Source organism: Daldinia decipiens, assembly GCF_022478715.1.
Source record: "Daldinia decipiens strain CBS 113046 unplaced genomic scaffold F4813scaffold_7, whole genome shotgun sequence".
Lineage (NCBI taxonomy): Eukaryota > Fungi > Ascomycota > Sordariomycetes > Xylariales > Hypoxylaceae > Daldinia > Daldinia decipiens.
This window is the reverse complement of record NW_026054550.1, coordinates 199,131-215,766: the sequence shown is the minus strand read 5'-3', so window position 1 is coordinate 215,766 and position 16,636 is coordinate 199,131. Positions and strand designations below refer to the sequence as shown.

The 16,636-nt window shown below is 47.4% G+C and overlaps 4 protein-coding genes across 4 annotated transcripts; 1 reads left to right on the top strand and 3 right to left on the bottom strand.

Annotated features, from left to right (window-relative positions):
- Window positions 1–66: 66 nt before the first annotated feature.
- F4813DRAFT_350759 (Dopey, N-terminal-domain-containing protein) lies at window positions 67–6,346 on the bottom strand. Its single transcript, XM_049242332.1, has 6 exons — window positions 6,085–6,346; window positions 5,890–6,017; window positions 3,409–5,816; window positions 3,111–3,349; window positions 1,598–3,060; window positions 67–1,541 (listed from the first exon to the last, which is right to left on the bottom strand). Exons 1-6 carry the CDS (start codon window positions 6,179–6,181, stop codon window positions 225–227), a joined length of 5,652 nt encoding a protein of 1,883 aa, XP_049102006.1. The 5' UTR covers window positions 6,182–6,346; the 3' UTR covers window positions 67–224.
- Window positions 6,347–6,608: 262 nt separating this feature from the next.
- Window positions 6,609–9,200, top strand: F4813DRAFT_401045 (DUF254-domain-containing protein; the record flags this gene model as incomplete). The annotated part of the gene is made up of 2 exons (XM_049248352.1): window positions 6,609–6,613; window positions 6,931–9,200. 2 exons carry the CDS (start codon window positions 6,609–6,611, stop codon window positions 8,678–8,680), a joined length of 1,755 nt encoding a protein of 584 aa, XP_049102005.1. The 3' UTR covers window positions 8,681–9,200.
- Window positions 8,635–10,230, bottom strand: F4813DRAFT_401043 (uncharacterized protein; the record flags this gene model as incomplete). Its single annotated transcript, XM_049248351.1, has 2 exons — window positions 8,635–9,307; window positions 9,376–10,230. The coding sequence occupies 2 exons, from the start codon at window positions 10,228–10,230 to the stop codon at window positions 8,858–8,860; spliced, it is 1,305 nt and encodes a 434-aa protein (XP_049102004.1). The 3' UTR covers window positions 8,635–8,857.
- Window positions 10,231–11,299: 1,069 nt separating this feature from the next.
- Window positions 11,300–14,640, bottom strand: F4813DRAFT_401039 (uncharacterized protein; the record flags this gene model as incomplete). Its single annotated transcript, XM_049248350.1, has 2 exons — window positions 11,300–13,920; window positions 13,975–14,640. The coding sequence occupies 2 exons, from the start codon at window positions 14,638–14,640 to the stop codon at window positions 11,368–11,370; spliced, it is 3,219 nt and encodes a 1,072-aa protein (XP_049102003.1). The 3' UTR covers window positions 11,300–11,367.
- Window positions 14,641–16,636: the final 1,996 nt, after the last annotated feature.

Below are 16,636 nucleotides of genomic sequence, written 5' to 3'. Positions count from 1 at the left end.
GCTCTGCACGGCACCAACACTAGTTAGTATAATCAATAAGAGGCACATAGCAGTGTAAATATACAGCATTAATATGATGCTTAATAAGTCGTCATCTACTTTATTCACCTATCTCACTAGGTAGCGTTCTAATCCGAGAGGTAAAACGCTACACGGCTAGATCTAATACACGGGATAACCTTCGACCTGCCCCTTATAGTCCCTTCCCCTCTAGTTAGCTACAACTACAACGCCTTAACAATCGTCCGCTCATCAAACAAGTCTCTCAACAGACTATCCACACACGTCCCGACGTCCAACGTACCCATAGCATACGTAGACTCAAACGCGTAGATGCTCAACTGTGCGAAGAACGGCCGCAATATCTTGGCTACCAGCTCGTCCTTCCTATCCACCGTTAATTCGTCGCTGATACCTCCCGGATGGCCTAGAAGCGGCCTCCGCTGAGGCGGTCCACTTATAGTTGTTGCGGCTGCCGATTCTGTCTGCAAGGCCGCAGTAGTAACATTAGATGCTACATTGCCTAGTTCTTCTGACAGTTCGTCCACGAGTGCTACTGGCTGGTAGCTAGGAGATCGGTAGATGGAGTCGATGGTATCCGTGACAAAAAGCCACTCGTGTAACTGGAAGTCGTCCGGCGCTGCAGCGATGAGCAGATCTAATAGCTTGCAAGCCTGTAGAATGGACGTGTTGTTAAAAGTGTCCGATGAGGCGCTGTTGTCTGGTGCTGCCACAGAGGATATGGCTGCGTGTAACTCAGCATTGATGGTTGGCCAGATAGGCGCAAGGTGGATGACGGACGTCCGAAGTATAAGGGCACGGACCACCATGTAAATCTCGGAGCGTGTAGTTGAGGAAGGCGAAGATGTGGATGTCGCCGCAAGGAGTTCGATGAGGCGTTCGAGGATAAGCGGAAGGTCTGTGACGAATGTGTCCATACCACACGCAAGAATCAGGGTTGCAACGCGGCGCAGATTGAGCTGTGTCTTTCGGTCTGCTTCTAATCTTGCAGAAGTAGCACCCACTCCGAAGACTATACCAGCTGTTGTGGGCGGCGTTATTCGTCCCAAAATTTCGGGCATCCGTTCCTTATCTGCAACAGTCCAAAGCTTCAATAGGGGTAACCAGTCGCTTCGTACTAGAATAACGGACGAATTGAAGAATCTAGAATCGTTAAAAGCGTCACCGATGTCTTTCTTCCAAGTTTTCTGGTTGTTTGGGAGCCTGGTCAATTCTTGGAGTAGAGTTAATGTGCTCTTGGAAATAGTGTCGGGAAAGGCCTTCGAACGAATAGAGGGGCCAATCACGTTTGTAGAAATAGCGCCTGCTGCTGTCAAAACGCGATCGGATTCTACGAGGATTTTGGGTAGGTTAGGCACGATGTGAGATAAGATGCCGACCACATCATCTGCCCTCTCGGCTGGCAATACAAGACGACCCTCGCCGACTTTTGACTTCTCCGACTGTAGGGGTGATTGGCCATCTGTAAAAGAAGCTGGTCTCGTGGTGAAAATAGCCGTGAGCAGTCGCAGAAAAAGATCCTAATTTAATGTTAACAGCATGTTCAACGTATTTGAAACACATATAGAATACGCACTCCGAGCTCCCTTCGCATCTTTCTCTGCTCTCCGAAGTTTGTGTTATCGACCTTCTCGCCTAGAATTGCTGCGAATTCCAAGAGACTCGGTAATGTCTGCCTGTGCGGGAAAGGATTGCCTAAAAGATCCCTTAAAAAGATCATACAATCTTGCCAGATTTCGTCCATTGCGTCATCTTCAAGAGACCGCGCATAATCAACTAAGAAGATCACTAGATCTGTATCTTGTAGTTCGATGGTTAATGTTGACTTTCTGGATGTCTCTAAAGCGCTGGGGTTCGATCGGCTATAGATCGCATTGAAGATGGCGGGGATAGTATGCCTTGGCCGAGATCCATCTAGAGCAGGGAGTAAATTGAACACTTCCGAGTGTTTTGTTGTGTCAGGATCACTCAAGGAATTCCGCCAAATGTCAACTACCGTCTCTAAGCATTCTAATGCCTCGGCGGCGAATACGTGTTCTAGTAGGCGTCTAGCCCGATTTCGCATGCGCAGCGATGTGTATTTGAACGAGGAAGCCGAGTCAATATCCAGGCTAGTAGCTTCGCTTCCTTGTCCCCAAGACCAGATCTTGAAGCACATCCGGACAGCATCCTGGAAGGCAAGCAGAACAGTCAGCCTGTCATTGGCTGTCGCGCTTCGAGACTGCGGAGCATCTGAGTTAAACACACCAGATACCATGTTCCCGAAGAATCCTTGAGGCTGGTCAGGACTCTTTATGGCTTGAACCCTAGCTTCTGCGGCCAGCAATTGGTCATGCGCCTTAGCGAGAACTTGTTCGAGTGCGTTGAGTAATGATATAAGAGTCGATTCCGGAGCGTTAATCCGCTCTGGTGGCTTCCCATTTTGCTTGAAAGTCTCCTGTAGGTTGCCAAATGTACCGGCAACCTGACCGCAAAGCGTTTCCACTAAAGGAATCAGAACTTGGAAGATAGAATCCGAATAGAAGGGCAAGCACTCTGCGAGGAAGCCTACCCAGCTGTCTAGGACAGGTCGACTATTGGGCGACTCAAGACCAGCTTGTATACATTTGAGTAATGAAGGCGGTGGTGGGGTTACCTCAGGAAAATGCTCGAGAGATGCTGCAGACAACCGCACGCTACCGGACGCGTAGCTCATAGCTCGCTTCTCTCCTATTGGTGAAGACGGTGGTTCCATGGGTGATGCATCTCGAAGTTTTAACACGTCGAAGGTGACGTCGAGTAGAAGTACCTGAATATATGGGTCAGGTCCCCCAAGGGACTGAGTGAGTCGATCAATTAAGGTGTCTTCTAATTTTAGACGAGACAATCCGTCTGCGTAAGGATTTAATAGAATCTGGTGAAGAAAATTCAATGCGCAACGATGAAGCTGAGTTATTCGAAGTTGTAGGTGATTGTCACTCGGAAGTATATTACCGGCAATACATCGCATGCAAACACGCAGGAAAAACTCCAGGAGGGACAGGCTATTTTCCGTACCAGCTAGTTGCTATTAGTAAAGATTCAAAGACTCTCATGTGAAATTGTCTCACCTATTTCTATTAGACTCTGATTAGGTTCTTCAATTATCCTCGTCGCAAGAACCCCCCAGAACGCGTCAGGGGCCCACCGGAATATGTTGGACAGGGTACGGAGATAATAGAATGCTAGGTCAAGGTCATCCTCCGCTGAGAATTCAACAGATTGGCTCGACGCAACGGGATTAGCTGACGGTGGGAAAGTTCGAAGGAACTTAAGCTGCGATATTTTTGTGACGAAAATCGAGAACAACCTGGGTATTTGTATTAGCTACGTAGCTCTTAATACTCGTTTTGTAAGAGTTCAACATACTTATCAATACCACCCATGGTGTTCAGCCAATTCTTTACCATCATGAATAATTGGCTTCGCTCATCCAGTAAAGAATCAAGCATTAAAAATAGGGGTCTAGTGAGCATGACATCGTAGTGATCAATTCCAGACAATCGAGTCGGCGGCCTAAATTCACTAATAGGGGTCTTTGGAGCTCTTCGGTCGGAATGAGAGGCGTTATCATGTAATGTATGAGACCATAGAATGGTATAACTCCGGCCTGGGTCAGCCGGTCTTATGGCGAATGTGCCTGTCGTATCATCCTTGAGCATTAAATCAGCGATCACCGCTTCAATATCGCGGTTCGCAGTTGTGAGGGCTGTTTGCAATTGCCAGAGACATCTCACAGTTTCGACATGATACTTGGGTTCTGTTAAAGATAAGAAACCCCACGCGTGGCGAACTAACGGCTCAACTAGATCTGATAGGTGAGTTATTGGTATACGCTCACTGGTATAAAGTTGTGTAGAGAGAAAAAGAATTGATTTGAACGAGATGAAGGGTATGTTGGGTGCTGATAACCGTGCTTGCATAGCAGAGAGTAATCTTGCGGTATCTATAGTGTACTCTTCAGGAATTTTAGATAAAAGAAGCCCCATGAGTCGGCTTCTAATAGATATTGCGGCCTCCTGATTAGCAGTCGTTAGGCTATCGCAGGTCAGGTTGGATGCCTTTTGGATAAGGAGAGCCCCTACTGTCCGCGGCGCAAAAGGCGCTGGTGTAGCCTCGAGATTCCCTTGATCAGCGTCATAGAAGTTCCTAACCCTTTCAAGAACCTCGCTGTTTGACATAGACGCCACCACCGGCTCCTCTATGGATCCAACCGAGCCTCGCTCTCCTGACCTGTTTGGGAACGCTCGCTGGGGAATAAGCTCGATTAAATTGCGAGCAATATCGAGCGCCTGGGACTGAACAGCCGAGGCGTCGTTCCCACTTGGTGTTTTAGATGTGCTTCTATGATCCTTTACGTCCTCAAGCATTGCTAAGATGGAGAGGACAGTTAGAGGCGCGTGGACGGTTATCATTTCCTCATCCCGGATGTTAAAATGTGCCATGATAAATTGGACAAGTGCCAATTTCTCATTACGCTCCGCGTCCGTTGCATTACCCTGACCAACGGCTTGAGCCATAAGCCCTATCATCTCGCCGAATATGAGACCGCTCTCAACACCGTCAAAGAACACACTCGCACTGCGTAACACTTCATTGAACTCGGCCTTGCTAGAAGCTCTACTTTCGAAATTCTTAACACTGACCATTACGGGCAGGAAGATTTCTGGTACTACCAGACCGCCTATCTCCCACCTATCCATGAGTGATAGACATATTCGGTATGGTTGGGCTCTTTCTGTAGGATTGCTATTATAAGCGGTATTGATCATTGATAATAATGCTCGAGTTAGAGGATGCAATCCGTATTCCTCGAAATAACTCGTTTTGGAACCGAGAAACCTATGCTGGTCGGACGGGGAAGTGGGCGACTTCGCGCCATTCTCTTGTTCTTGACCTGAAGGTTCGGGTCCTAAAAACCAAGCCCAAAGTCGCCGGTTGAGACTCATATCCCTTCGGATGACAACACAAGCAGCGGCCCGAAGCAGAAGCTCTAAGTCGTCACTCTTGACTCTCTTCTGTAGCACCTTCGAGTGTAGGGGAAGATGTGTAACCAGAAGGTCCAGAAAACCTCGTTGTATGAGGAGCTGTTCGTCTCCCAATCCAGATGCAAAGCATCTAAGGAGTAAACCCGGTTCAGGGGAAGTTACAAGATTCGAAAGCTCAGATGATAGCGCATCGGCCTCGATCTCCTGGGCTTTATTTGGGTTTACGTCTTGGGTAACTGGGTGCCCTAACTTTGGTAGTCTGCGAATGAGATACGCAAGAGCACCAGGTCGCCGGCTCTGGCCTGTGATTGTAGCTAGAAAGAAACACTGCCAGAAGAAATCATCCCCAGTCGAATCTGTTGACGTAAGGTCCCTGCAATTTGGAGGTCGGATAACCACCTTGAATTTCTCTAATATCTTGAGCGTTCGTTCAAAATCTTCACTCGTTTCATCTTCTAATCCGGGTAGAAGAGCTAGGATAACACTCTTCATTGCTGGCCGTAGCGACCTGGGATCCACATGAAGAACATGGGCTTCGAGAAGATCGAGGAACGGGGCCCTTACCGTTAAGGACGCAAACGATAAGGTGGGCGCAAGACCTGGAAGGTAAAGAGGAAGATCCCTAGACAGGCCATCTTTCCCTATAATTGAGAATACGTAGGTATAGACCTCGAGCGCTTTCTGGTGTACGCCGGAAGGGAGCGAAGGGTTTAGACATTGCGAGAGGCGCTTTGCGACTAGAGTTTTCGAAGGGATGGACGTTATGCTAGCTTGGCGTGCTTGTAAGGCCTATAAGAAACATATTAGCTTAGCATTGGTTCGCAATAGTTAGGGGTATACATGTGAGAGGCGAGCCTCTTACTTTAAGCAGCCTGCTTAAGAAGGAGATATAATCCGCCCATTCTTCTAAAGCTGTATCAAACAGCGACAGGGCTCGCTCAACACCTGACGCGTACTTTCGGTAGTGCTTATCTTTTATAGGTGTATCCTCTACAGTTTAACTATGTTAGCAAGGCATAAGTAGTTGAAGTGGAATATCGGCATTGGTGTGAAATACCTGCGCCCAGTTGATTCCTCCATTGTCTTACGATGGGTGTGTTCTGCCCAGAGCTATCCGGAGAGATGGAACGACGAGGACCGGGTTCGAGGGCCATAGTAGTTACCTAACGTAGCTGATACTAAGGAGGCACTAGTCGTAAGACCATGGGGTCGCGTTCAAGACCAGAAGAATCGGGGCGCATATCTTTACCGCGGCGCATCTATATATGAGGTTCGTTTGTGGTTCAAGAAAGGCCACAGACGATAAGGTACAAGGTAACAAGGCACAAGTTAAAATAATTGAAGCGCATTGGATCTTTTTTTTGCGAATTACCTAACGTTGCAGGCACCCGCTAAACCGGTACAAGTTACGTCCCGCTCAGCCTGTCAGGGTACCTTCCGATTGCATGATTGCATAAAAGCGGTACCTCGAAACAGGGCAGGTTTTAGAGCTATCTTATTGGCTAGCCTAACATCTCCCCCGGCTTTATGCTAAAGATATCTCTCTTTCCGAAACCACCACTAGAATGAGGATAACCAGGGATGACGTTTAACAGATAACGATAAGGTGATCCACTGCCTTAACTCCTGTATTATACGTGACTAAGTTACTAGGTTACATGCCTCTTAGACTTTGTACTTATTAATTCCTCAACTTCTTCTCCTAATAAGAACCTATCACAAAATGGCGAATGATAGTTGAGGCTGAAGTCGAAAACGACTTACTATTCGATAAACTAATAATAAAAAAGGATGGTACAGCGAGTCATTACGGAAACGGAGGTACGATGAGCGCGGAGAATGCTGGCTCATCAGGGGACGCTGCCGCCTTAGGCGGAGAACGGCCTCCCCCTTTACCTCCTAGGCCATCTCAGACACAAGGCAATGGATCAACTACGGCAGTGCCAGAGAGGCCAAACTTATCGTCAAAACCGACTACTGCAATTTCATCCATGAATATCCAGACACTTTCATTTCCAGATGGGTCACGTGGAACCTTCTCGACAGCCGGGGAGAATAATTCCCAAGGCGCGGAGCAAACGTCTAGTTCGACAAATGCTGGGGTAGCAAGCATAGGTTTTAGTTCTATGGGCAACGACATAGACGATTCTATGAGTATCATGAGTCTTGCACCTACTTTACGACCACCGGGAGACTTGGAGAGTCTGCTTGTCGGAGACATGAGCAAGAAGAGTCCCGCGTGGATGCTCTTACACTCACAGTCCGCAGCTGTGCAGCCCTTTGAAACTATCAGGGCTGATGAGGGTACGATTTTCGCCGATTTCGCCCGCGAATTCGATGACATACCCGAGCCCGGCGAGACCTGGAGCGACGAGACCCGACTAAAACTTTGGAAGTCTAAGCTCAAACACTTCATGATTTTATCATCGGCTGGCAAACCGATTTATAGTAGATATGGGGACTTGGAAATGATCAACTCTTCGATGGGCGTTGTACAAACCATCATCTCGTTTTATCAGGGGGCTAAGAACCCTCTTTTAGGCTTTGCTGCTGGAAATACCCGGTTCGTTATCGTGACAGAAGGTCCCCTTTACCTCGTCGCTATAAGCAAGCTTGGAGAGAGTGATTCTCAGTTGAGGGCTCAGCTTGATGCCCTCTACATGCAAATCTTATCAACTTTGACGCTCCCAGCTCTCACTAATATTTTCGCTAATCGGCCGTCAACCGATCTACGGAAACCTCTACAAGGAACCGAATCGCTACTCTCTTCTTTAGCAGATAGCTTCACCAGAGGATCCCCATCTGCTCTACTAGGAGCATTGGAATGTTTAAGACTAAGGAAATCGCACCGACATGCCATCAATAATGCTTTTCTAAAGACGAAGACCGAAAAACTCCTCTACGGTCTAATAGTCGCAGGCGGAAGACTAGTCAGCGTCATTCGGCCACGTCGCCACTCTCTTCACCCAAGCGACCTGCAGCTTATTTTCAATATGTTATTCGAGTCTGGCGGTGTCAAAGCCGGGGGTGGTGAAAACTGGATTCCACTCTGCTTGCCAGCCTTCAACAACCGCGGTTATCTTTACATGTATGTTAGTTTTCTGGATGTCGATCCGGAGTCTGAGAGAAACCTAAATGCGGCTGGCGAGGAGATTGCAATTATATTAATAAGCCCGGATAAAGAGAGCTTCTTCGACCTACAAAACATGCGAGACGACGTCGTGGTTGAACTAAAGAAAAAAGGACATCTGGATATGATCAAAACTGCAGCACAACAGGGACGCCCAAAAATGAACGACATCGCACCAGGAACCCACATCAGCCACTTCCTATTCAAGTCGCGGGCCAATGTCCAGTTCTGCATGCCATCTCTGCATCCGAAATTTTCCAACCTCGTCCCCCACCGGCGCCTCATGTCCCTCTACCACAACCTGCACTCCACCATCCACGCCAAGCACACGCACGTAAAAGTACTGCACTGCGTCGGGGAGGACACCACCTCGCTGGCGTGGATCACGCCGATATTCGAGTTCTACTGCGTAGCCGGGCCCAACGCCTCGCGGACCGTCATGACGCAGGGCGCTAATAAGATCATGCAGTGGGCGAAGCGCGAGGAGGAGCGGTTGTTTATCATAGGCGGAGGCGTGTTTTGAAAACATTAAAATTACCATTCTTAATTACCATCGCGAATTACGTATTGCAATATCTCCCCTATCCTCCCCTGTAAGTACCTAACCTGAGGTATTAATGGAATCCCCGGCTTTCAATCGGATGACTGTTGCTATCGTATATAGTGCCTTGAGCAGGACACCCATCTGTATCCTGCGGGTTTATAAGAGCCTAGAAAACCACCTGCTCGCGCTGCTGGGAGTCTTCTTGCTGGATCCCTCGCCATTCGCCTTGGCGTTGGATGAAGTTCCTCGGTTCGAGGCAGGGCACGGGGTGCTTCTAGGTGCAGACAGGAAGCCATTATCATACGGATCCTTGGGCGCAGGCCTCTTCGGGCGGGATCCAGAGTGGGCCCGTGTTCGCTGCAAGGGGTTATAATTCCCATCCCCATTCCTGTCATGCCTGGCAGCTGTTCGGGGCCGCGATGTCGGATTCGCAGAGCTAGGTGCTCGTTGCCGGGAACGAGGGGTTTCGCTCGATAACACGCTCAGCTCGACTTCCCCTGGTCCGGCATTCCCATTAGCCATGCCGGATCGAGGCGTTGTGTCGAGCCCAAAGAAGACTTTTATCTTATGCCAAGTACCAGCAGCGATCTTGTGGCACGTTCCCTCCTGTGCGTTTAGGTGTTTTGTTAGAATTTGAACAATCTTGTCTTGCGGCTTGAAGAATGAGAACATACCTTCCAAGGCCAAATCCTATCTCTCTTTCCCTGAGCTCTCTGGCTTTTCCTCTGGCTAGGCGCAGACGTGTGCGTGTTCCCGTTCCTTTGTCCGTTGGTAGCTCCGTGTGCAGTACCATTTGTAGGTCTGCTTGCCGACCCGTTGGATCTCCCATTTGCCGTGCTACCCACTGTCCCCTTCCAATGCCCGTTTAGCTGGTTGCTTACCAGTCTCAGTTCACTGCTTCCGTTCGGTCGTGGATTGGAGTTTCCTTGGTTATCCTGCTGCTGACTGCTGCTGCTGCTTTGACCACGATAGTTGGACGAAAGCGGTGTCCTGTGCAGATAACTTTGAACCGACACGGCAGGTGCAGAGCGCTTTTCTTGGTTAACATAAGATGACTCCAGCTTCACATCTTCTATTCCATCGTATTGAGGTGGCGGGGCTGGTTGTTCAGCAAACGTCTTTCCTTGGGGCAGCCGCTTTATCGTCATGGGATAAGGTATCGCGTCGTTTGCCAATGTACTCAACGTAGAAGAACTGATCTGGTTGCTAAGTCCCTTCTCACGGTACTTGAACTCAGGGCTAGGAGGGTGAGATGAGTCCAGCGCAGAAAGGTTGGTATACCGGGCGGCGCTGCGGGCAAGTGATGATTCAGCTGGGTATTCAGATGCGGGAGTGGAGGAATAGGATCGGCTATGCGCATCGATATCGATGTCAAATATAGATAGACTTTTATTGCTTGGTATAGCGTTGGCACCACTAGCGCCAGGCAGATTATCTTTGTAAGGGTTTGTCATGGTTGTTTCCTTGCTGTTGGTATGCAAGAACGTAGGCCGTTGCTGGCTAGAAGAGCCCGTAGGAGATGATGCCATTCCGACCGTACGTATCTGCACTTTTAAAATACCCAAATGCGTCAAGATGAGTTGGGTTTGTTCTCATTTCTATCGGAGCTGGATGTTATTTGACTGAAGAGTATTAGGGGAAGTTGACGACGGATTTCGTTGCTAAGCAATCGTTTGTTCCAAATGGCACTGTCTACTACTGCTTTGGTATGAACGAATGTAAAGAAGTATGCTCAGTATAGATTCCCGATTGCGATGCTGTTATCAGCAAGTTAATCTAAGAACCTACCTTAGACATGTACCTAGGCAGGTACCTAACTAAGCATATGTTATTAGATATTTATTAATTGCTGCGAAAGTAGAGAAAGAGGGAAATAGGAGGAACAGATCAAAGGTGGGAGAAATGCACAAGCCCTTCATATTAGAGTATGAGCGCACTTTATCCTGGACCCTCTTCAGCTCTGGCTAAGACAAGACGAAAGTTATAATACTGTTGGGTGCATTTAGTCACAGTTTGAATAGTCACAATGCACACAAAAGTATGCACATGCTTCCCCAAACTCCATCATTGACGGCTGATAGTTAAATAGGAGTAGCATAGGATCTGCTTAGATGCTGTTAAATCCAACTAGTCTAATCCCTATCTCCATTTCTCTGAGACCTATTTATCCCCAGCAGGTAATCATGCTGAAAAGTCTATCTCTCCGCCTAGCCCTCGTGTTAATTATTCACCAGAGCTAAATTGGGCATGGAACTTCAGCCTCAAAAAGTTTAGAGAAGCTCAGGGTAGGTTAGGAAATATGGACCATCAAGTACGTCATGTTGTTCGAGACTATCATAAAGTGAACAGAAAGGTAGGTAGTTAGCTACTTCAAGTACATGGCATGCTCAAGTCTCACCAAACCCGATCTACCCTGCTTAAGGGGACCCTCAACGACGGTGTATACCAAGTTTCCTGCCCCATTATTACCGATCCGACTACAGCAAGCAAACATGGAAAAGCACCCGTCCGAACCTGGCCGGCGAGGGGTCCAAAATTTGCTCCAAAAACTAGCTGATTAAGACCTATTTGTAGTGTAATCCAACGAAGGTCGAACCTGTGGTTTTGGAACTTTATGTTACGGGCAGCTGAGTACCTAAGGTAATATTCCAACCCCGTTTCGTTTCTCAGGCATCGCGATTCTTCTTTGCACATGCTCGCACCGCCGTTTTAGCGTTTTTGACCCATTTGAGGATTTTGGACCGTACCCTTCGACTAAATCCAGCTCGACCGTGGTTTCCTCGAATTGACTGCTCATCTCTCGAAGCCGATTGACGACTAACAATATTAATATTTGATGGCGTAACACCTCGGTCCGTCTTATTTTCCTTCCCTTCCTGCTCGATAGTCGTGTCTGTTATTGTTGAAGCTGGCCCTGGATGTCGTGCTAGCAAGCAATGAAGGTCTGATAAGCGTCTTCTTAAACCCCGAGGCTGCCTGACATTAGAGCTTGCACGGGTTTCCAAAGATCGTGAGTCATATAGTGGTTTATTCCGAGCTTCTCTATTCTCCAACGATGTCCGCTGTTCAAATTGGGGTGCTATTCCGCTTGGCGGGTCAATGCCAGATGTGCCCCTGGCAGAAGAATCCTCAATGCATCGTGGTTGTGGCGACTTTCCGTTTGTTGAAGAAGGGGTAGGACTTAAGTTGGTTGAGAATGTAAACAAGTCCCTCGGCTTTTGTCGTGTAATGCCATCTGCATGATCTAGTGCCTCTCCATCCACATTCCGGCGAACTCTAGCGGATGGAGCAGTACTATCAACAGTGCTTCTGGATGACCTGAGTCTCAGCTTATTCCTGCTTCTCGTTCGAATACCGCTATCAACATTTTGACCCCCAAGGTATGTATTAGGAGTTCCAGAAGGCCAATATCGCCCCATACCATCATTATGGAGCCCAGTCCCGGGGGCGACTGCAGCTTCCGAGCTATTAGACGTTTTAATTCTGAGCCTCAACTTCGGAGCACTTTTATGTAATCGTATGGCTCGATTATCTTTGAGGTTACGCTCCGGTACTACCACTACAGCGTCTTTAAACTGATGAAGTGTAGGAGACCTAGAAAATTTAAACGGGGCGAGAACCTCAACAAATTCAGTGTCTCTACTTGACGTGCTCTGTATACTTGGTGTTGGGGGCGGCATATAATCGGGATCGCCAGGTAAAGGCGGCAGGGCTTTCATTAGTTGAGGTATGCTGTTCTTCAGCTTTAGTTGACGTGCAGGTGAAATCGGTTTCGGTGAGACGATAGGTGTAGTAGAACAAGACGGCGAGATATAAGGAAAGCCTTCGTTGTCATCTCTGGGCAAGCTGCTGGTGCTAATTCTAGGGACTGCCTGGTTCCTCTTATGACGTTGAAACCGCTGTCTCTGTACGACTGTTGTTTGGGTTGCTGAGGATGAGATAGTATTGCCGTCTCTAACGCCACCGTGCTTATTTTCCCAGTCTTCTCTATTAGCGGAAAATGTGACACTATCACGAGTGTTATATTCGCGGATATCGGAACCACCTATAACCGTCATTCCAGGGTCACTACTCCGAATCGCAGTTCTACCACAATCTGAATAAGCACGGGCTATCGTGCCAAATCCATTTTGAGTCTCGTATTCGGTTTCGTGCCTATAAGACCTCGAGAGCTCTTGAGTTGGTTCAGAACATGGACGTTTTATGATAGAATGGTCTTGCAGACTTCGATTGGCTTGTCCTTCAACTATATCCCCTACACCACTTTCACCCACATCATCTTCGTTTAGAGTCTCACCCTGGGTGTCATCCCTCAATATAACTCCTTGCTCGCTTCGAATTGTAGGAGCTCTACCGCCTAGGACCTGAACCTGCCTCTCTGGAGAATTTGCCTTCGTCCTCGGCGTCGCTGTCAAGCGGTAGTCCGTGTATCTGTATGTTGGGGCGTCTTTTGACTCCAGATCAAGACTCGGGTTGAACGTATCCATAGAATCTCTACCTACTTGCGATGGTAACAGGTCAATGTCGCTTCCCTTTTCTAACCTCATATCCACCTCTAATCCATCGAATGCGATAAACCTACTATCAGAACGGATAGAACCAGTGCGGCAACGGGACGATACTCGATCCACCGTGGCTTGATAGTTTTCAACGTGGCACCCATTCGTATCGCTTAAAGCTTCCAGCCCGTCTATCATGCCAGGGCTGCTACTACCAGCCTCGAAAAATGCCGAATCCCGCTCTCCAAATACAACCGCTAGATTTTCATCGGAATCCTGCAGTACTAGTGGGCGGTGACAATTTGATATGCGAGTAGGGACCGGCGCGAAAGGCTGAACTGGAGTTATAGCGCGCGGTTGCCTACTCTCGAACCCTTCGGTATAGTCGTAGTAACGTGGTACAGTAGTGGAAAGTCCACTCGGACCAATTCTAGGTGTGTGTGGCGTCCTGTGGTACATATTCACGATTGAGGTGAGACTCGACGTCCTGGACGAGGAACTGTCGAACCTTTCACGATACGGGGCATTATAAGATGCCATCGAGGCCGTGGAATGGGTCCGAATTGAAGAGGGTCTAGGTGGTCTATGACGGCTAAGAGGCGGCAGACCTTGCGAGGGTAGCGAGACAGTGGATAAGTTAGCGTCTGCTCGGAGACCTAGAGGAGGAGGCCTCCGTGGTGTCGGGGGATAAGAGGGTTTATAAGGGCCATGGACAGTTCTCTGAAGCATCTCAGTAAGAATTTAATAATTCCATACAGGGATTTTGATACTTACATATGAGGCTCGATCAATTTCCACCATACGACTATAGTCAACTCGCCCGTTTTCTGTAAGGGCCGGAGAAGCTGGGCGAACTCCCGGTCTCTTCAAGCGAGTTGGATACGGGAAGGGCGATCGAGGACGTTGAAGCAGACCCCCACTGGCTTGACTCTGCAAAGTCGTTGTCGACTTATGATGAGAAAGGTGGCGGGATCCACAGGTAGTCATTGAATACGAACGCAGCCCAATGTCCTCTGAACATGTCGGAGTCAACGTGCTTGTAGTAGATTTATGACTCTCCGAGTCGTGCATTGAGATTATTTCGGAGGCAGTGTCTCTGCATAGGGGAATTTTGCCATTATTCCGACGTTGTAGCTCTTCAACAGAAGGACGGGGCGATGGGCGTTGTTGACTGATTTTAGAAAATGTACCTCTTCGTTGAGGTAACGGAGGCACGGGTTTAATGCTGAAGATTCCGATATCTCCTGTCTCTGTCGTGGTTTTTAGCATGCTCTCCAATGCACCCGGCGAAGGTAGCAAAACAGAATTCTCGTTGACACTTCGGAGAGGTTTGTGCAATGGACGGACAGGGGAGGGCCCGTGAGTAGATCGCCCGTGAGAATAACTGCTATAAAGAGTGCCATGACTCGAGCTATGCCGCGGCAAGCGATGATGATCCATCAGGAGAAGCTGTTCAGATGGAGAGACCGGCACAGCAGAAGGGAAGAGCACTAGATGATGAAATTAATAAAGTAATTTGAGTTCGACATGGGGTTAAGAAGAGATCCTAGCTGGCTGGACCTAGAGCGACATCGAGCCTAATTTTTGGGTCCAGAGGCTTCATCGGTTCACAAAGTCGCCAGACGAGATAGGATGTTGAAGTCGGACAAAGTGGGAAAATGTCTGTGGTATTGCGAGAGTACCTATACACTTCGTGTAGTACTAAAAGATAAACAACCTGAAGCGAGCAAAATATTTAAGGCAAGGTCAAATCACTAAACGCCTTAGATGTGATAGGGGAACTTGAGAAGGTAAGAGCACTTCTCATCTGACCACTCACCTGACCAAATACCAATCGTACCTTCTGAATCTACTAACTCGTAGATACCTTCCATATATCTAAAGCTGCTACATTAGGTACATAACCATTTAAGCTTTATGTAAGAGACGAGCTGACATGATTGGCCAGCTACCTTATGTATAAGAGGCAGCCATAACTCTCACGGTATACTCGGATATCAAAATATATAATATATATGAGTCTATAAATCAACACGACATTCTTTTTCGTTCTCTTTAGAACTATCTCTTTTCTATACCTAGGTATGCTCTGATGATAGTCAAAAAAAGCACTTCTTATTAATTCTGTACGAGTCATGAATAATAGCATAGATGCCACTGGGTGGTTAGTAGTTATTATTGCTAGATATCCTGTGCATAATTCACATAGAAGCGTACCTAGGTAGGTAGCCATTCACCTCCAAATGCTTCAAAATATCTAATCTGGGTTTGGATTTTCTACGCGGTAGATTGCATGAGGTATCTAATATTTAGAAAAATCTCTGAGGGGGTTAAATACCTATCTACCAAACCTCAGGTAGGTATTTGCATTTTGAGATACTATGCATTTTGCTAATTCTCCTTCGTCCTCTTATATACCTGCTTGACCAGCTGCTGAATGTATTCTTTCAAATGTTCCTAAACCAATAAACATGAGCTACTCAGGTTGCTATATCAACATATTAGCTTTAATATTAAGAAAATAAATAATGCTAGATCCTTAGACAAACTCGATGGTTGGCATAACTACTTGTAATTTCTCATCGACGATGCTATGGGAAGTGGTAGCGTTGCAAATACTAAATTTATTACAACGTTCAGGGTCTTGGGATGGGGTGATGGGGCTCATATTCAGCCTTGCTGCGGAATGGACTGTAATCTACCTATGCAATAAATCTGGCAGCGTGCATTAATCAACATTCCGTATGCAGGGATGGTAGATTTGATCAATTGAGTAAGCTGCCGATGTCGATATGCATATCACAAGGTCTCATAGTTGATAATCCCCTTGATTCGTAAGAATCAATATCTAGTGCGACAATTTAGTAACCACCTGATAACGACAGCCATTGTTCTACATGACGTTAGAAAGTTAACAACTGGCCAGTTGGAATAGTGTTTGGTATATTAAGCATTCATAAGTTACATCAACGGATTTATGAACCTAGCCTGCCGGGTATTGTGATTTCCGTCATTATATTTGTTTAAATTCTCGAGCCCTTCCTTCCGGAATTACTGATCTGGGTGTTGATCTGACTTAATTTATTTGCAATTGAGGCACCTGTGGAGTTAGTAGCAAGGTACGCCGTAAAATCGGGTGGATCCATTGCACACCAACGCAGGGGTTCCCCAAAAATCCCATCGGATAGGTGGCGGTGCGCTCTCCGTACATGGTTAGGTTAGGTTAGGTACCTACTTTCCTAGATTTTTAGTGGTAAGAGGGGTAGAAAAGAGAACACTTGTCATTAAGTTTGCCCATCAATTGAACCCCACACCGCTTTGATAAGGTTGTTTAGTTCTATCGAGAGGTGGGGCCTTTCCACGTCCCTGCATTTCTAATAATTGTCTAGGTCATCTGCTAGAGCTGCGTAAGCCACAGACACTTAGTGGGCACGGT